Here is a 15321-nt window from a genome sequence, read left to right as displayed (position 1 = left end):
TCTTTTTTAATTTTTTACTATTTCGTTCTAAAACTGCCAATAGTCAACGGCATTACTCATTCAGTCAATAAACTCTTTTAGAGAAATTAAATATAAATAACAAATGAATGAGTAAAATAAGCAATTTTAATGTTTCATGTTACTTTATTTACATCATGAATAATGCCAAATTACATTTAAAAAATCCATTTAATGTCGTAATAACGTTTATATACTCGTAACTGTGGCTGTACCTTTTTTTTACTATGAAGGGGAGACTGTTTGCGATAACTTAAAAACGGCTAAACTAATCATGTCGCTATAGTTTCATTTAATGTCGATTTCTTTCATATTTTTTGGAAACATGGTTCAAAAGTTAGAGGGAAGGGGGGACACATTTTTTTTCGGAGCCATTATTTCCGAAAATTAAATATATGTACTCTATCAATTTTTTTTGTTGAAGACCCCTATTCGTTTTGAAAGACCTATCCAACTATAGCAAACACTATAGGGTTGAAGCGAAAAAAAAATTTCACCCCCACTTCACGTGTAGGGGAGGTACCCTAAAACAAAGTTTTTTTAGATTTTATTGTACGTCTGTTGAATTTTTTGATTTATATATCCATGCCAAATTGCAGCTTTCTAGCACTAACGCTAACGATCACGGAATTCACGGAGCAAAGCCTCGGACGGACATGGCGAAACTATAAGGGTTCCTAGTTGACTACGGAACCCTAAAAAGTGACCAAGCCCTCAGGTTTATTGTCTATTTGCGGATGTTATATACTTTAACCCCCATTTCAGACCACTATCACGGTGGCATCTGTTTAATTTCTAAATATATGCAATCTAGAGAGGTAGCGCGATAGCGATACGATCGCCGATATGAAGTTGTTTATGGATTCCATCATTCACTGTTTCTTGTGAATAACATCAGGCCTTCAATAGGTACTTGACAGTTATCTCGAGAGCATTATCAGATTATCACTATCAATGGAATATGTTTCTTTGTTTGCACGGGCGAATTATGCGTGTCGAGTAGTTCTAAAGGGAACAACAATCGGCTTATTTACATTTCTTGACAAATAGTAATAGTACTTTATATAGGTAAGCATATTTGCTTAGAAATCGGCTGGAATTAGTCAGCTCCGGATTTCCGTGTGATAGGATACGTTACCCGCTCTTATTTTAAAATTCATTTTATAAGCCTCAATTACTTAATTTATCGTTTGCCCCTTTCTTACCAAATCAAGACAAACGATTATGTAATACTAATCAAATTTATGACTTTTACTTATTTTACGTATAAAATTCTCTCCGTTTCCACGTAAGGGACGTAATAGAAAAGCAATTTAATAATAATACAATAGGTGCTTATGATACCATTGTTGTACATATATGAAGCGAATGACGCTTAGTCGTTTAATGTTACGAGGGTTGACTTATTAAAATTAAATATATTTATGAACTGTTCATAAATATATTTAATTTTAATAATTGTGAACAATATTGTAGCATAATATATAATTTTATACCTAAATCTGACTTTTGTGAAAGAGTGAATTTTCTGTACGGTAGTAAGTACTATTAGTTATTCTGTGCTCGAACGTAACTCCTTCGCCAGGCCCCATTTACGCGCGCAATATCGAGTTAGATTTGTTCTCTTGTTCTCTGAACGAATTCACAAGGGCTACGCTATACGTATTGTGCTACTGTAACCTGTAAGTTAATACCTATTTTTGTGTAAATTTCCATACTGTCGAATTAGGATTTCCTGTAATTGATGGTTGTGTGTATGTAAATAAATATATATTTTTTTACGTATGATGCCGTTACAAGCCAACTAATATACAGTTAAGGAATCATTTGTAATAAACACAACCTGTTACTATGAGATGAGGCCTGTAAATTGTTACTTAAGAGAGCTATTATTTTCTTTTTGCAGATCGTGGCACTTTTACCACTTTTATTTTTGTTTTGTGAATTCCGCCGCCATAACTAAAAACTGTATTTCACTAAAAGATGCTAGAATTAACTGAATGCTTTCTAGATTTAAAAGACTTAGAATAAACTTCACGTCGATAAAAACTCGACACTAACATTTTTACGTAACACTAAAAAGGTTTCTATTACTTAAAAAGTGTTTTAGAAACTTATATAATCAATTGATTATGACTAGGAACAAGATGCTGCAGTGCGGCAAATAATCTATCAAATGTTTTCAGATACATTTGCATAATTTTTTTGGTTATTTTTCAAAAACGGCTTCAGCTATTTCGATCAAATTTACAATATAGGGAAGTATAAAACGACAATTCGATCAACCTATAGGGTACATTAAAAAAAAATAGTTTGCCCAAGGTTTCGCGGTAGCCCGGTGGGTGTTAAGTTGTAAAGTAATGATTCGATTTAATTTTTAAACCAGAGGCTAACGAGAGCGAAACATCGATCCATCTAGGTTTTATTGTTGGTAATTTGCAAGTTTATTTCATTCACGAAAACTACACCCACCCCATGTACTTACGAGTTAAAAAAAATTTCCCCTTACTAGCTCGGAAAGTTGTCGTTTATCTTTCAATACAAGCGGGGAAAAACGCGTTTTATCCACTAGTGGGGAAAGTAATTTGACCTTGGATGGAGCGTGTTTAAGTAGCTTGACAGATAACAAAACGTAAAACGCTCATGATAATGGTGCGTTCGATATTAATTGTCATTAAATAAATGGTTTGAGAATCTAATAAAAAATACTAAATTTAGCTTTATTTAATGATTTTATGTCATAAACCTTAAAATTCCATAAGAAACGATTGTTTTTTAATAATGATGTTAAATATAATTCTGAACGCACAAGTTGAGTCGATGCAATTTCAAAACGCAGCATTGACATTTCATACGTCAGAAATGTCAACATTGTCAACACCATTTTTACTTAAAAACTTCTCACTTAAAAATACAGTAAGATTCGCTTTTGAGTGTTTTCAAATAAGTAATTCAATATTTGTAACTTACATTAATTGGTATGTGTAAAGTCCCCAATCCGCATTGTGCTCGTGGCTGCCTGTTGCCAGTTGCCACGTGCTGTGGGAGTGACACACATACTCCCATCACAGTGGGACGTAAGTATACATAGGTATCATATAGGTATAAGCATATGGTCGTGATGATGATACAATCGGACTTCCGGTTCGAACGCCATCTTGATAGTAGCCTCGTGATTAATTCCTTTGTTTTTTGCTCATTAATATTGTTTAAAGTGTAATATCGATAGCTTTATTATACAATAATCTAATGTGGTAGTGTGCAGTGAATGGAGAATTAAACTCAAAGCGTGTTTAACCACCATTTTGGAGTCAACGACCGGTAGTCGACGTGCTTCTCGTAAAATCCAGCTATCGGTTTTACGAGACAACTACAACAACCACCGAACAGCGTCGTGCTCTAAGAGTATTTATTTTGTTCCTACCCTTTTACGTGACATTGGCTACGGGCAACACCGCCCTCAAGTCCATCAAGAAAAGATGATACAATCATTGTTTATTATGATATAAAGTCGAATTTCACGAATCTTTGAATGAATGCTTGCAGTAAAATAGCAATATGATATATATTTTGCCGCTACTGTATATTTAGCTGTATAAGATATTGGGGAAAATGTGATGGGGTAAATCAAATCCGATAAAACGTCCTATGGTATTTTATTATGCTCCCATAATCTGAAAAACGACAAGCAATCGGATCCAAAACACAATCGGTTGCGCTCGAGTGGGTCTGGCCGTGGTTTTTTACGCAAAACCAAACGGAAAAACCAGCGCGTGTAAAAAGTCTCTCTTAACCATCTGATACACTATATTATTATTCTGTTTGTCTGTCACTACCCAATAGTGGTAGTACCTATACTATATTTGTTATAGTATAGCCCTGGGGCCCGTTTCTCAAAAGCTTGTAGCTTGTTGTACGAAGTCCCTTTTTAACAAAAGCTGTCAAAAAGTGACATCCGCTTGTATTACAAGCTTTTGAGAAACGGGCCCCTGAAGTAAAGTAATAGAAACTATACCTAAGATATTTTCATTTTTATATCAAAATGCACATTTTTTGGTTACCTTATGTCATTTATTTCTAAGTGTAAAAAGTACTGATAAATGATATTATAAAATGTCGCCAAAACGTCAGAATAATGCGCTTACCATGAGATGACCAACTCGTTACTCGTTAGCGAGAGCGTAAACGATTTGTATTAAAATAGACATTGTACAGTGCCTAAAGTGCCTCTCGGTCACCCAAACAACTATAGTTATTTGTTATACAAGGGTGCAAAATTGTATTTTACCCGCGAGTGTGGAATTGAAACACGAACAAGCGAAAGGATACTATAGTTGAACCACGAGCGAAGCGAGTGGTTCTATAATAGAATCCTGAGCGTAGCGAGTGTTTAAACACACGAGAAGTAAAATACATTTGCACCCGTGTGTAACACAAAACTTTTCACCTCACTATAGCGAGGAAAGTGCAACATCCACAGGCGTTAGATCATCGTCATCACTGGAATCACTCATTTTTTACGATATTACAACAAAAAAACTGGAAATTCTGTATTTTTAAGTGAGAAGTTTTTAAGTAAAAATGGTGTTGACAATGTTGACATTTCTGACGTATGAAATGTCAATGCTGCGTTTTGAAATTGCATCGACTCAACTTGTGCGTTCAGAATTATATTTAACATCATTATTAAAAAACAATCGTTTCTTATGGAATTTTAAGGTTTATGACATAAAATCATTAAATAAAGCTAAATTTAGTATTTTTTATTAGATTCTCAAACCATTTATTTAATGACAATTAATATCGAACGCACCATTATCATGAGCGTTTTACGTTTTGTTATCTGTCAAGCTACTTAAACACGCTCCATCCAAGGTCAAATTACTTTCCCCACTAGTGGATAAAACGCGTTTTTCCCCGCTTGTATTGAAAGATAAACGACAACTTTCCGAGCTAGTAAGGGGAAATTTTTTTTAACTCGTAAGTACATGGGGTGGGTGTAGTTTTCGTGAATGAAATAAACTTGCAAATTAAGTCTACTTAACTAACGAAGAAATTCTTAATGTTATGGCAGCACTTAACTTTACACTCAAGAGCAATGAATACTGATTAATTTGTATGTATTTTTTTTAAGTGTCAAATTTTCATTGCTTTTGTAAATGCTTGAAGGCAAACACACGAAAGCCGGATCAACTCATTTCTTTAGAGTGGTAGAGCCTCAATTGAGCCTTACGTCATCGTCTATAATTTTATTGATTCCATTGTTTAAAGAATTTAAGACCTTGAAGTAGGAGTAAGTAAGTAAGTAAATAAGTAAGTGGTTTATTTGTAAATATAGGTATTAGAATTACAGTGGTGGTCAGTTTATATATGTACAGTTTCACTATATTTTACATGATTTTACTAAACGGCGTCCAAAAACAAGTAACAGGAAAGTAAAAAACTTTATTGTGCACCATAAAGTATACGAGAAAAAGAAAATACCTATACCCTATACAATGTGCCTTCCATTATGGGGCTTTAAATGCAGGGTTCGGTTCTACTCGCTAAACTGAACTGAGCTACTCTTGTTATGGGAACCACCCCGGTATCGCGGTAATATTGGCTGTTTCACACATTTTGGAGAGATCAGATGTCGATGTTTTCCTATGGGAGAGACAACATTCAACAACAACAACAACAAAAAAACAAGTGCCGTAATAAAAGTAGCTCAGTATTGCGAGTAGACTCGAACCCTGCAATTGAAGCCGTGGACGGCACGCTGTAGAAAAACCGCTGTAAAAAAGTCGGACTCGCGCACTAAGGGTTCCGTACCATTACGCAAAAAACGGCAAAATCTCGTTTGGTGTATGGGATCCCCACTTAAATATTTTTTTTATTCTGTTTTTAGTATTTGTTGTTATAGCGGCAATAGAAATACATCATCTGTGAAAATTTCAACTGTCTAGCTATCATGGTTCATGAGATACAGCCTGGTGACAGACGGACAGACAGACAGACAGCGGAGTCTTAGTAATAGGGTCCCGTTTTTACCCTATGGGTACGGAACCCTAAAAACACAATTGCAATCAAAAAGTAGACGAATGAAGACGTTATTGTGTATAAAAAATAATATTATCTTTAAAACCATAATCTGTTAAGTTACAACGACCTGGAACATCGTATTCGACCTTAAACGATTTATGGTGGTAAAATATTCAAATTGTCGTCTAATCACTGGCACTTAATTAACTCATGCGGCTCGGCTCGAATGAGCTAGTATAACTTGATCCTTGGAATCCTAGCTAGTATTGCTTATCAGGTGTCAGACTTATACTGGACGATATGAAGCGACCCTGGCATTGGTAAATGAGCGAGGTCTTTACTCGGGCTACACGGCTGCTTTATTGAGGCTGCTTCATTATTGTTATCTAAGTAGGCCTTCATGAATTATCTAGCGCGGTCGGAGAATTATTATAAAAAAAGTTGTCATGAAATAATTAATAACATTTGCACCAGCTCCTTAAAAGCTACCAGACTTTTTTAACGCTAAAAATAAAGACTTCCTTTTCGGCTTATAAAAACTAGCATATGAAGCACAATACCTACAGTAAATATCCATACTCCATACTAATATTATAAATGCGAAAGTCTGTCTGTCTGTCTGTCTGTCTTTCTGTCTGTGTGTTCCCTCTTCACGCTTAAACCGCTCAACCGATTTAGATGAAATTTGGCATAGAGATAGGTTAAGTCCCTGAGAAGGACATAGGATAGTTTTTATCCCAAAAATCATCCCTTATGAAAGTAAAAAGCGGGGTGGAATTGAGATAATTAACGAAGTGCCTGCTAATTTGTGTGCATAATATGCTCAAATTTAGATTGCTATGAAATTTTTTCCAGGCGCTAAACTTATTTTAGCTGCTGTTACGAAGTCCGCGCAGACGAAGTCGCGGGCAAAAGCTAGTATAATATAATCCTTAATAATTTCGGTTTTAGGGAACTTGGCTCTAGAATACCGCTTTAATTTAACAGTAAACGCCACAAACTAAGGAAAATTAATTTAACTATCTCTACTATAGGTACTAGTTATAGACTTATAAGACTATACTAATCTACATGGTAGACTAATCGCCATAATATTACTTAACCTCATAACATAGACGTGATAACATATTAAGGTCATCGGCGTTAGGGTTACGCAAAATATCGAAACTGGTGCATTTTATATTTCCAATACATATACACCAGATATATATAAACATTTAAAAACTTCTATGTCTACAACCAGTATTAGGTACAGAATCGTGTAACTTTAAAAATAGTCTTGGAATATGACATACATATTAAATCACATTTAAAAACCAAGGTCAAGGTCAAACCAAATTGACAGTAAATAAGAACAAAAAAACTACTCATTCTTTTCTTTTGGGTGATAGTATGATTCTCTCTGTCAATGTTTGAAATGAGACAGTCCTTTGACAAACTATATAGGTATTGTTCCGATAACCAAAATTAAATGAAACAACATTATGTACAATTTGGTTCATTACTTTCAGCTATTTTGTCACGCGCTAACGAATTTCCATGCATAATATATAAGTACTTAGGTTTTGAAAAACATAAACTAAAAGAAGTAATCTTTTACTAAAGTTAAATTTCGTGTATTGGCAATATTTGTATAATTTACAAAACAGAGAGGTTATTACATTATAGAAAAATACCATCAGTCTAGCCAGTTTTAGCACTAACAAAAACCTGCCAAAATTTAAATTCCGAATACGACCGAACGGGTTCATTAGCATTTAGGCTAAAAACAAAAAAAAAGCTGCAAACAGGTCAAGGCGGGCAAAAAAAGGAAAAAATGCACGCTAACAACATATCAATGATATCACTTAGGTGTTTGGGTCACGGTCGATTTTGTTTACCTTTTTTCACCACACCAGCTGGTAAAAAGGCTCTCTTGATTGTTAATAAACTGATGAGAAAGTTGCATTTTATCCACATGTGGGGCAAAGTAATCGAATGCAAATGTTGAGTTGTTTCCTTATGTTGGCTGCTAGAATTGACTTTTAAATGATGATTTTAATTGATAAATATTTTATAACATTAATTTTGAATTGATTTGCTTTGATTTTGTATGATATTTTAAAGTTAGTACTTTCCTTGTGTTTGTGTGTTGAAAAAGTTTGTGTTTCACTCGGTGGCAAAATTTGTTTAACCTTCATACCTTGAAACCCTCGCAACGCTCAAGATTCCATTTTTTCGAAGCAATAGCTACGCTCGTGGTTTAATTTTGGAATTTTTGCTTGCTCGGGTATCAATATTAGCACGATCGGTTAAACAACAACTTTGCCCCCTTGTAAAACAAATGACTATTGTATACTTACAGTTACTTACACTGTTTATTGACACTATTGACAGTTTGAGTATAATTTAGCTAATTTAGGCTAAACTAATCAGATAAATTACAGAGTCTAGCTAGGTATAGACACATCTAATTAAGCAATTTATATGTATGTTTAATATGAAACGTATATGTAAATAAGCAAGTAGTATTTTATTATCCCTTCTATATACTTCACTTCACGTCGTTGACAATACTGTTCCCCCCGCAACTCTGCTGCGGCGTCGAATCTGAGGAAATGATAGAGGTTTCCCTCTAAACTCTTAAATAATAATAAAAAACCGGCCAAGTGCGAGTCGGACTCGCGCACCGAGGGTTCCGTACTTTTTAGTAATTGTTGTTATAGCGGCAACAGAAATACATCATCTGTGAAAATTTCAACTGTCTAGCTATCACGGTTCATGAGATACAGCCTGGTGACAGACAGCCAGACGGACAGACGGACAGCGGAGTCTTAGTAATAGGGTCCCGTTTTTAACCCTAAAAAATGGCAATACTGTCGAGTGTCGTTAGTTGTTTTATGTACCCATAGCGCCTGAACGCAGCTCTTATCGCGAACGTAATTCGAAGTAACTGGACCTAGGGGATAAGAAAATGAGTGATACTTTACTTACTTATTATCTGGGGGCACGGGAGTGCCCGCGCCAAGATGAGCAAAGCGAAGCGCAAGGGCACTAGACCTTTTCTCGAAGCGCTTCGTCGTTTTTTTGAACTCACATAACTTGGATTTGGATTATCAGATAAACAAAATTCTCAGGATATGTGTCATTAGTGGACTTACTAAGCATAAAAATTTTCAGTTACATAGCTCTTATACTTTGGATTTTATTCATATTTAAAAAACCCCGATTTCATCACTCACTCACTTAATCACTCACTCACTCACTGATGTTCATCAAAACCTTTAGGGAAATTTGGTATGTATGTCTTAGTATACAAACAACAGAAAAAATTCAATAACTTGAAATTTTTAGCCCCTAAGGGGGTGAAAAGGGGGTGGAATCTTGTATGGGGAATTAATAACCGCTGAACTGATTTAGTTGAAATTTGGTATATAGATAGCTTTTGTTACGGGGAAGGATATAGAATAGTTTTTAACCCCAGAATCACCCCGTAAGGGGGTGGAAATCAGTAAAAAGCAGATTGTATAAAATATGCCTCCAGATACGTATTTCAGGATTTTTAATAGTAAATTTAACCCTTTAAAATAGGGGATAGAAGATTTTACATAAAAATGATTTTCTTGGGATCTGTGAGAACTTACACGATTGATAATCTATATAAAATAAACAGAACTTTTAATACTAAGTCATACGCATACCTACGCTTCCATTCTAACGTCATTGAGTGACATCAGGGAACGATTATGGTGATTACTTTATCTTAGTACTTACATTTTAATTCCGTAAACCATTTGAGGTTGTCATTTTCCCACATTTGATTTTGTAATCGCTTTTAAACAAGCGCAAACCACCAAGGCGGCCATAAACTGAGTTATTTTAGTTAATCCGTACTTAATGAGTTACGCGCCAGCACGCACATTAATTCAGTAGACACCTTTGAGACCAATTAGTGATTTAAATCAAAGTTTAAATCATTAAGACTTCCAACCAACATATTCAAACAGTACCTACTAACACTAACTACTAACAGTACTGCGTACATTTAATGCTTAATTAACATAGAAAATCGATTATAATTACTCTTTTTAAGTCTCCAACTGCCACGGGTCGTTTATTGATTTCTAGACTTTCAAGTATTTTAATGCAGTTTTACTTTGTTTTTACAGATGTTGCGTGTTCTCCTAATAGCGGTCGCGGCCGCTACAGCCCTTGCTGCGGACCTGCCGCCAAGCTGTGACAGCAAAGTGTACTGCCAAGGCGACCTCCTCCACCATGTGATGATGAAACGCGTCTATGAAGACTCCAAGACTTTCGTCGACCTCCCGATGAAAGATGACCCGGACACCATTCTCGCAGCATTCGACAAGCTTTTAAACGAAACAAACGACCCCTCCAAAGATCAGCTTAAAGCGTTCGTTGATGAATATTTCAATAGCGGAGGTGAACTCGAGGAGTGGACTCCCCCGGATTACTCTGACAATCCCGCTTTCCTCACTAGAATCCGCGACGAAAAACTCAGGACGTTTGCCAAAAATATCAACGATATCTGGCCGACTCTGGGTAGAAAAGTTTTGCCCGTAGTATTTGAGAAACCAGACCGCCACAGTCTCATTCCGATTCCGCACGGATTTATCATACCCGGCGGGAGATTCACGGAGATTTACTACTGGGACACATATTGGATCATTGAAGGTCTCCTCATTTGTGGAATGCAGGATACTGCTCGGGGAATGATCGAGAATCTTATTGAGCTGTTGACGAAGTTGGGTCACGTTCCGAACGGAAGCCGAGTATACTACAATGAGCGCAGTCAGCCACCTCTTCTCACAGCCATGGTCTCTCTATACTATAGAGAAACGAAAGACATACAATTCTTAATGGACAATATTGGACATCTGGAGAAGGAATTGGAATATTGGAGACAGGCGAATTTGGTGACATTCCAGAAAAACGGCCGGTCTCACACTTTGCTTAGGTACTTTGCCCCGAGTGTAGGCCCACGGCCAGAATCCTACTACGAAGATTATGAGGCTGCCCATAATTTAAGTAGTGATCCGGCTCGCCAGCAAGAATTTTACACCGATATCAAGAGCGCTGCCGAAAGTGGGTGGGACTTCTCTTCCCGTTGGTTTATCGACGACAAAGGGGATAATACGGGGAGCCTCCAAAACATTCACACTAGAAACATTATCCCAGTGGACTTGAACTCTATATATGCAAATGCTCTTCAAAATGTAGCGACGTTCCAATTGTATCTAGGAAACCTTGTCAAAGCCGCTGAATATGCTTACCGCGCCAGGCAATTACGGAATTCAATCGAGCAAACTTTATGGGACGAGCAAGATGGTATCTGGTATGACTACGATATACTTGACAATAAGTTTAGAAAGTACTTCTATCCTAGTAACCTGTCTCCGCTCTGGATGGGAGCTGTCGAGAAAAGCCGAGTTAGGCAGAAATCAGCCCGTGTTTTAAAGTATCTGAAGTTGTCACATGGACTGGACTTCCCTGGAGGTATTCCCACTTCGTTGATCCGAAGTGGCCAACAGTGGGACTTCCCCAACGCGTGGCCGCCTCTACTCAGTGTCGTTGTTAACGCACTTGAGGCTTCAGGAAATCAGCAATCGAGGAGAACGGCCTTCCAAGTAGCTCAGACCTGGGTGCGCGCGTGTTTACAGGGATTCAATGAAAGTAAGCAAATGTTTGAGAAATATGACGTGGAAAATCCAGGGAAATTTGGAGGAGGAGGCGAGTATACAGTGCAGGAAGGATTTGGATGGTCCAACGGTGTTGTGCTAGAATTCTTGTACAAATATGGCAGCATTTTAACCGCTGACGATTCCGCTTTCTCGGAGATTGCCAGCGACAGTTAATGAAAATGAACTATACGATCACTAACAGTAGATTCATAGGATCTACTTTAGAGCAGAATTTAATCAAACACGTGCAATTTATTTCAATAGTCATTATATTTATGAATATAAAAAAATCGCTAAATATAGAAGCAGCATTTTTAATTAGGCATTGCGTTATCGATGGGTATACTAAGATTTTTTGCATCAGGTATTTATTTATTTGTACTGATCTTGAATGTTATTTTAAGATTAGGCTAAAAGCCTATGGACAAAACTTCAAACGTTTTGATCAGAATAATCACTAATAAAATAATAGTATATTGAAAAAAAAAATAGATATAGATAGGATCCTAAGGGTCCCCGGTAATTAAGCTCGGTTCTCCATACAAACGTCCTCTCTCATTTTAAAACGAGTAGCTAGTTTGCTCTGAAACTTTGTGCTTACAAAAGGATAAGGTATATCTATGTCTGTAACTAGTTTATGTAGCTTCAAATACCATAGTTAAAAGAATACAGCGAATTTAAGTTTTTTATAGAAAATTTGTTTTTGCTTTATTTCGTTTGTTTCATAAACTATATAGAGCTATATTAATTAATTACAGACCTAGATATACCTCATGTCATTGTTCCTATGTACAAAGATTCAATACACTCCAATACGTAGTTTTAAAATGAGAACGGAACTCCGTTTGTATGGGAAGGTGCAATTCGGCCGAGCTTGCCGGGAACTCTTAAATTTTGCCTAATTTACGTGAAGTTACCTCAACATACGCTTACTTGTAGGTAAATATAATAAAATAATACGATTACTTAAATGTATAGTTTTCTGAAGTACATCCTATACGTTACAAGATTTTCAGTATGTTTTCCATGTAAGTAGTTTCATATCTAACAGCTATCGACTTATGTTTTTAAATAGATAAGGTTTTACCAAAGTAATGTGATAATAACATTTATTAAGCATTTCTTGTTTTTTTTTTTGTTATAAGGCATTTACTTAAGTACCTAATTAGGTACATGCGAATACAACATACTTGTATTTCATAAAAGTTAACATATCTACTACGTTATCATTGTTATCAATTGAAGTAGATAGGTATACAAAAGCGGTTTCCAAATATGTACCTAAGAACAATTAAAATATTATTAAAATTATTCTGTCCTACTCGAGTACTCGAGCTACTTCGTTGACTACGAAAGGCATTTTTATATTAGCACGATAAAATTCTAAATGGATACAGCCAAGGTTTCTTAACAGAATAGGAAAGGTTTTTTTTTCTCTAGCTTTTCTAGACCAGGGTGCGTAGCCAACACGCCCATCGTGTACGCTCCGTAACGAACGAAACGCAACTGTCACTGTCGCACTAATATGGAAGAGTGATAGAGAACACAAAGCGTTTCGTTATCGTAGCGCAAACGATTGTCACCTTGGCTAGGCACCCTGTACTTTTTGCTGGACGATATTTTTTTTTCGTAGAATTAGAATACGATATTAATCAGATTTTAATATACCGTCGTGTATATTTTACCATGGTATCAAATATTTAGACAAAACGTATGTTACCTGCGATATGTAAAATACCTAAATATTTTATATTGTTATAAGATGTATTAACTGTTCCTACCATACCCTACGTAAACTAAATAGCTATATATGTATATTTTATTTATGATATAAATTTTAATAGCAGTATATTTAATTGTTGTATTCGTTTTAAGAATATTATTTGGGTTTTGGGTGCGGTGAATGAATGTTATACTAGCCAAATAATAGGTAAACACTTAAAAAACAGTAACTATTCTAACATTTCTAAGCACATTTGTAGCATATTACCAATATTTAATTCATAATTTGGTTGCTATTTTACAATAAACTAAGTTATAAATTTACGAAATCATTCCTGCACTTAAATCCCCTGTGTGACTATTAATTAATCTTTAGATAGTGTTTTGAAAATAAAAGGCTGTGTCTTTACTTTGTTTTTTATTTATTTTGTACCTAGTGCCTGGCGTGCAATTTGACCGAGCGAAACGAAGACCGAACAAAGATCTTCGTTTCAGCTTGTAAAAAAATGCTTTCATATATCTGTCCGGCTGTTCTCCTGTACAGGTCGCATTTCTCAACCGATTCTCGTGAAATTTGGTGTGCAGGTTCTATAATTATAATTATATGGTTTTTTTTGTCAGGTTGTGTATTTGGATTTTTAAAAGTGAGGAGTAATGGAAATTCGCGAGGTCTACAGGTCACAGAGCCACTTGTTTTATTTGGGGGACTTGAAAGGTATAGGTTAGTTAGGGCTGTGGTCCACGGTTCAAACAGTTTTGAATAAGCTTAGTTTTTTGTCAGTTTTATAGAATAACTAGTGAGCCGCTCCGGCTTCGCACGGGTTACACAAAACCTTAACAAATTATACACCAAAACCTTCCTCAAGAAAACCGTATGTAAATCCTTTCGGTAGTTTTTGAGTTAATAACAAACATACAGACAGCTAGCCAGACGCGGCGGGGGAATTTGTTTTAAGTTTAAGGTGTAGTTGCTTTAAACGCCTGACACAACTTATAGAGCAAATTCATTTGATGATTTTTTATTCAGTTTCTTTGTTGCAGGATATTATATGTATATATTATGGATAGAGATTCAACAGCCTGTCTTACCCCATGACCTCCGTAATAAAAGTTGGTCCGAACATAAAATCTGTGGTCCCAACGGTTGGCTACTGGCAAGCGTGTAGACATCTCGAAAACACCAGTATAACATGACCGTGAGATCCGTAACAACCTATGCGTAATCGGAGAGCTTGCTTATACCGGTTTCTTTATAGTAGGATATCCATACTAATACATAATTATTAAAAATGCGAAAGTGTGTGTCTGTTACCTCTTCACGCTTAAACCACTGAACCAATTTAGTTGAAATTTAGTACAGAGGTAGTTTAAGTCCCGGGGAAGGACATAGGGTAATTTTTATCTCAGAAATCATCCTTTAAGGGGGTGAAAATGGGGGTGGAAGTACGTATGGGAAATCGATAAAAGCAGATTGGATAAAAAATAAGCTACCCAAATTACTAACTACGCAGATGAAGTCGCGGGCAAAAGCTAGTACGTTAAGTAAGTTAAGATTGATGAAAACGCGATTTTAACATTTCCGAATATTTTCAGTTAAATGTCTGTCACCAGGCTGTCTAATGAACCGTGATAGCTAGACAGTTGAAATTTTCACAGATGTATTTCTGTTGCCGCTATAATTACAAGCAAATATCAGCCTACGTGAATTAAGTATTGTAACATTAGTCTGCTATTTTAAAGACTTTAAGTACTAGAAATAATCGCCCATTGGGGCAATAGAATAAATGTTTCACTTAAAAAAGTAAATAGAATAAATTTATTTTATTTCAGGCAAGCACCCGTATAAAACAGTGATACCTACACAAAGAATTACCTA

At 35.9% G+C, this 15321-nt stretch overlaps 1 protein-coding gene across 1 annotated transcript in view; it reads left to right on the top strand.

The window, feature by feature from the left end:
• The window catches only part of LOC134743984 (uncharacterized), a 41496-nt gene that overhangs the window by 10071 nt on the left and 16104 nt on the right, over positions 1-15321 (top strand). The window contains exon 2 of the mRNA XM_063677616.1: positions 10191-11892. Coding sequence (XP_063533686.1) covers positions 10191-11892 — 1702 coding nt within the window. The remainder of the gene's footprint in view (positions 1-10190; positions 11893-15321) is intronic.

Source organism: Cydia strobilella, chromosome 9, assembly GCF_947568885.1.
Source record: "Cydia strobilella chromosome 9, ilCydStro3.1, whole genome shotgun sequence".
NCBI lineage: Eukaryota > Metazoa > Arthropoda > Insecta > Lepidoptera > Tortricidae > Cydia > Cydia strobilella.
Note: the sequence above shows the minus strand (reverse complement) of the source record. Positions and strands in the feature narration are given on the sequence as shown.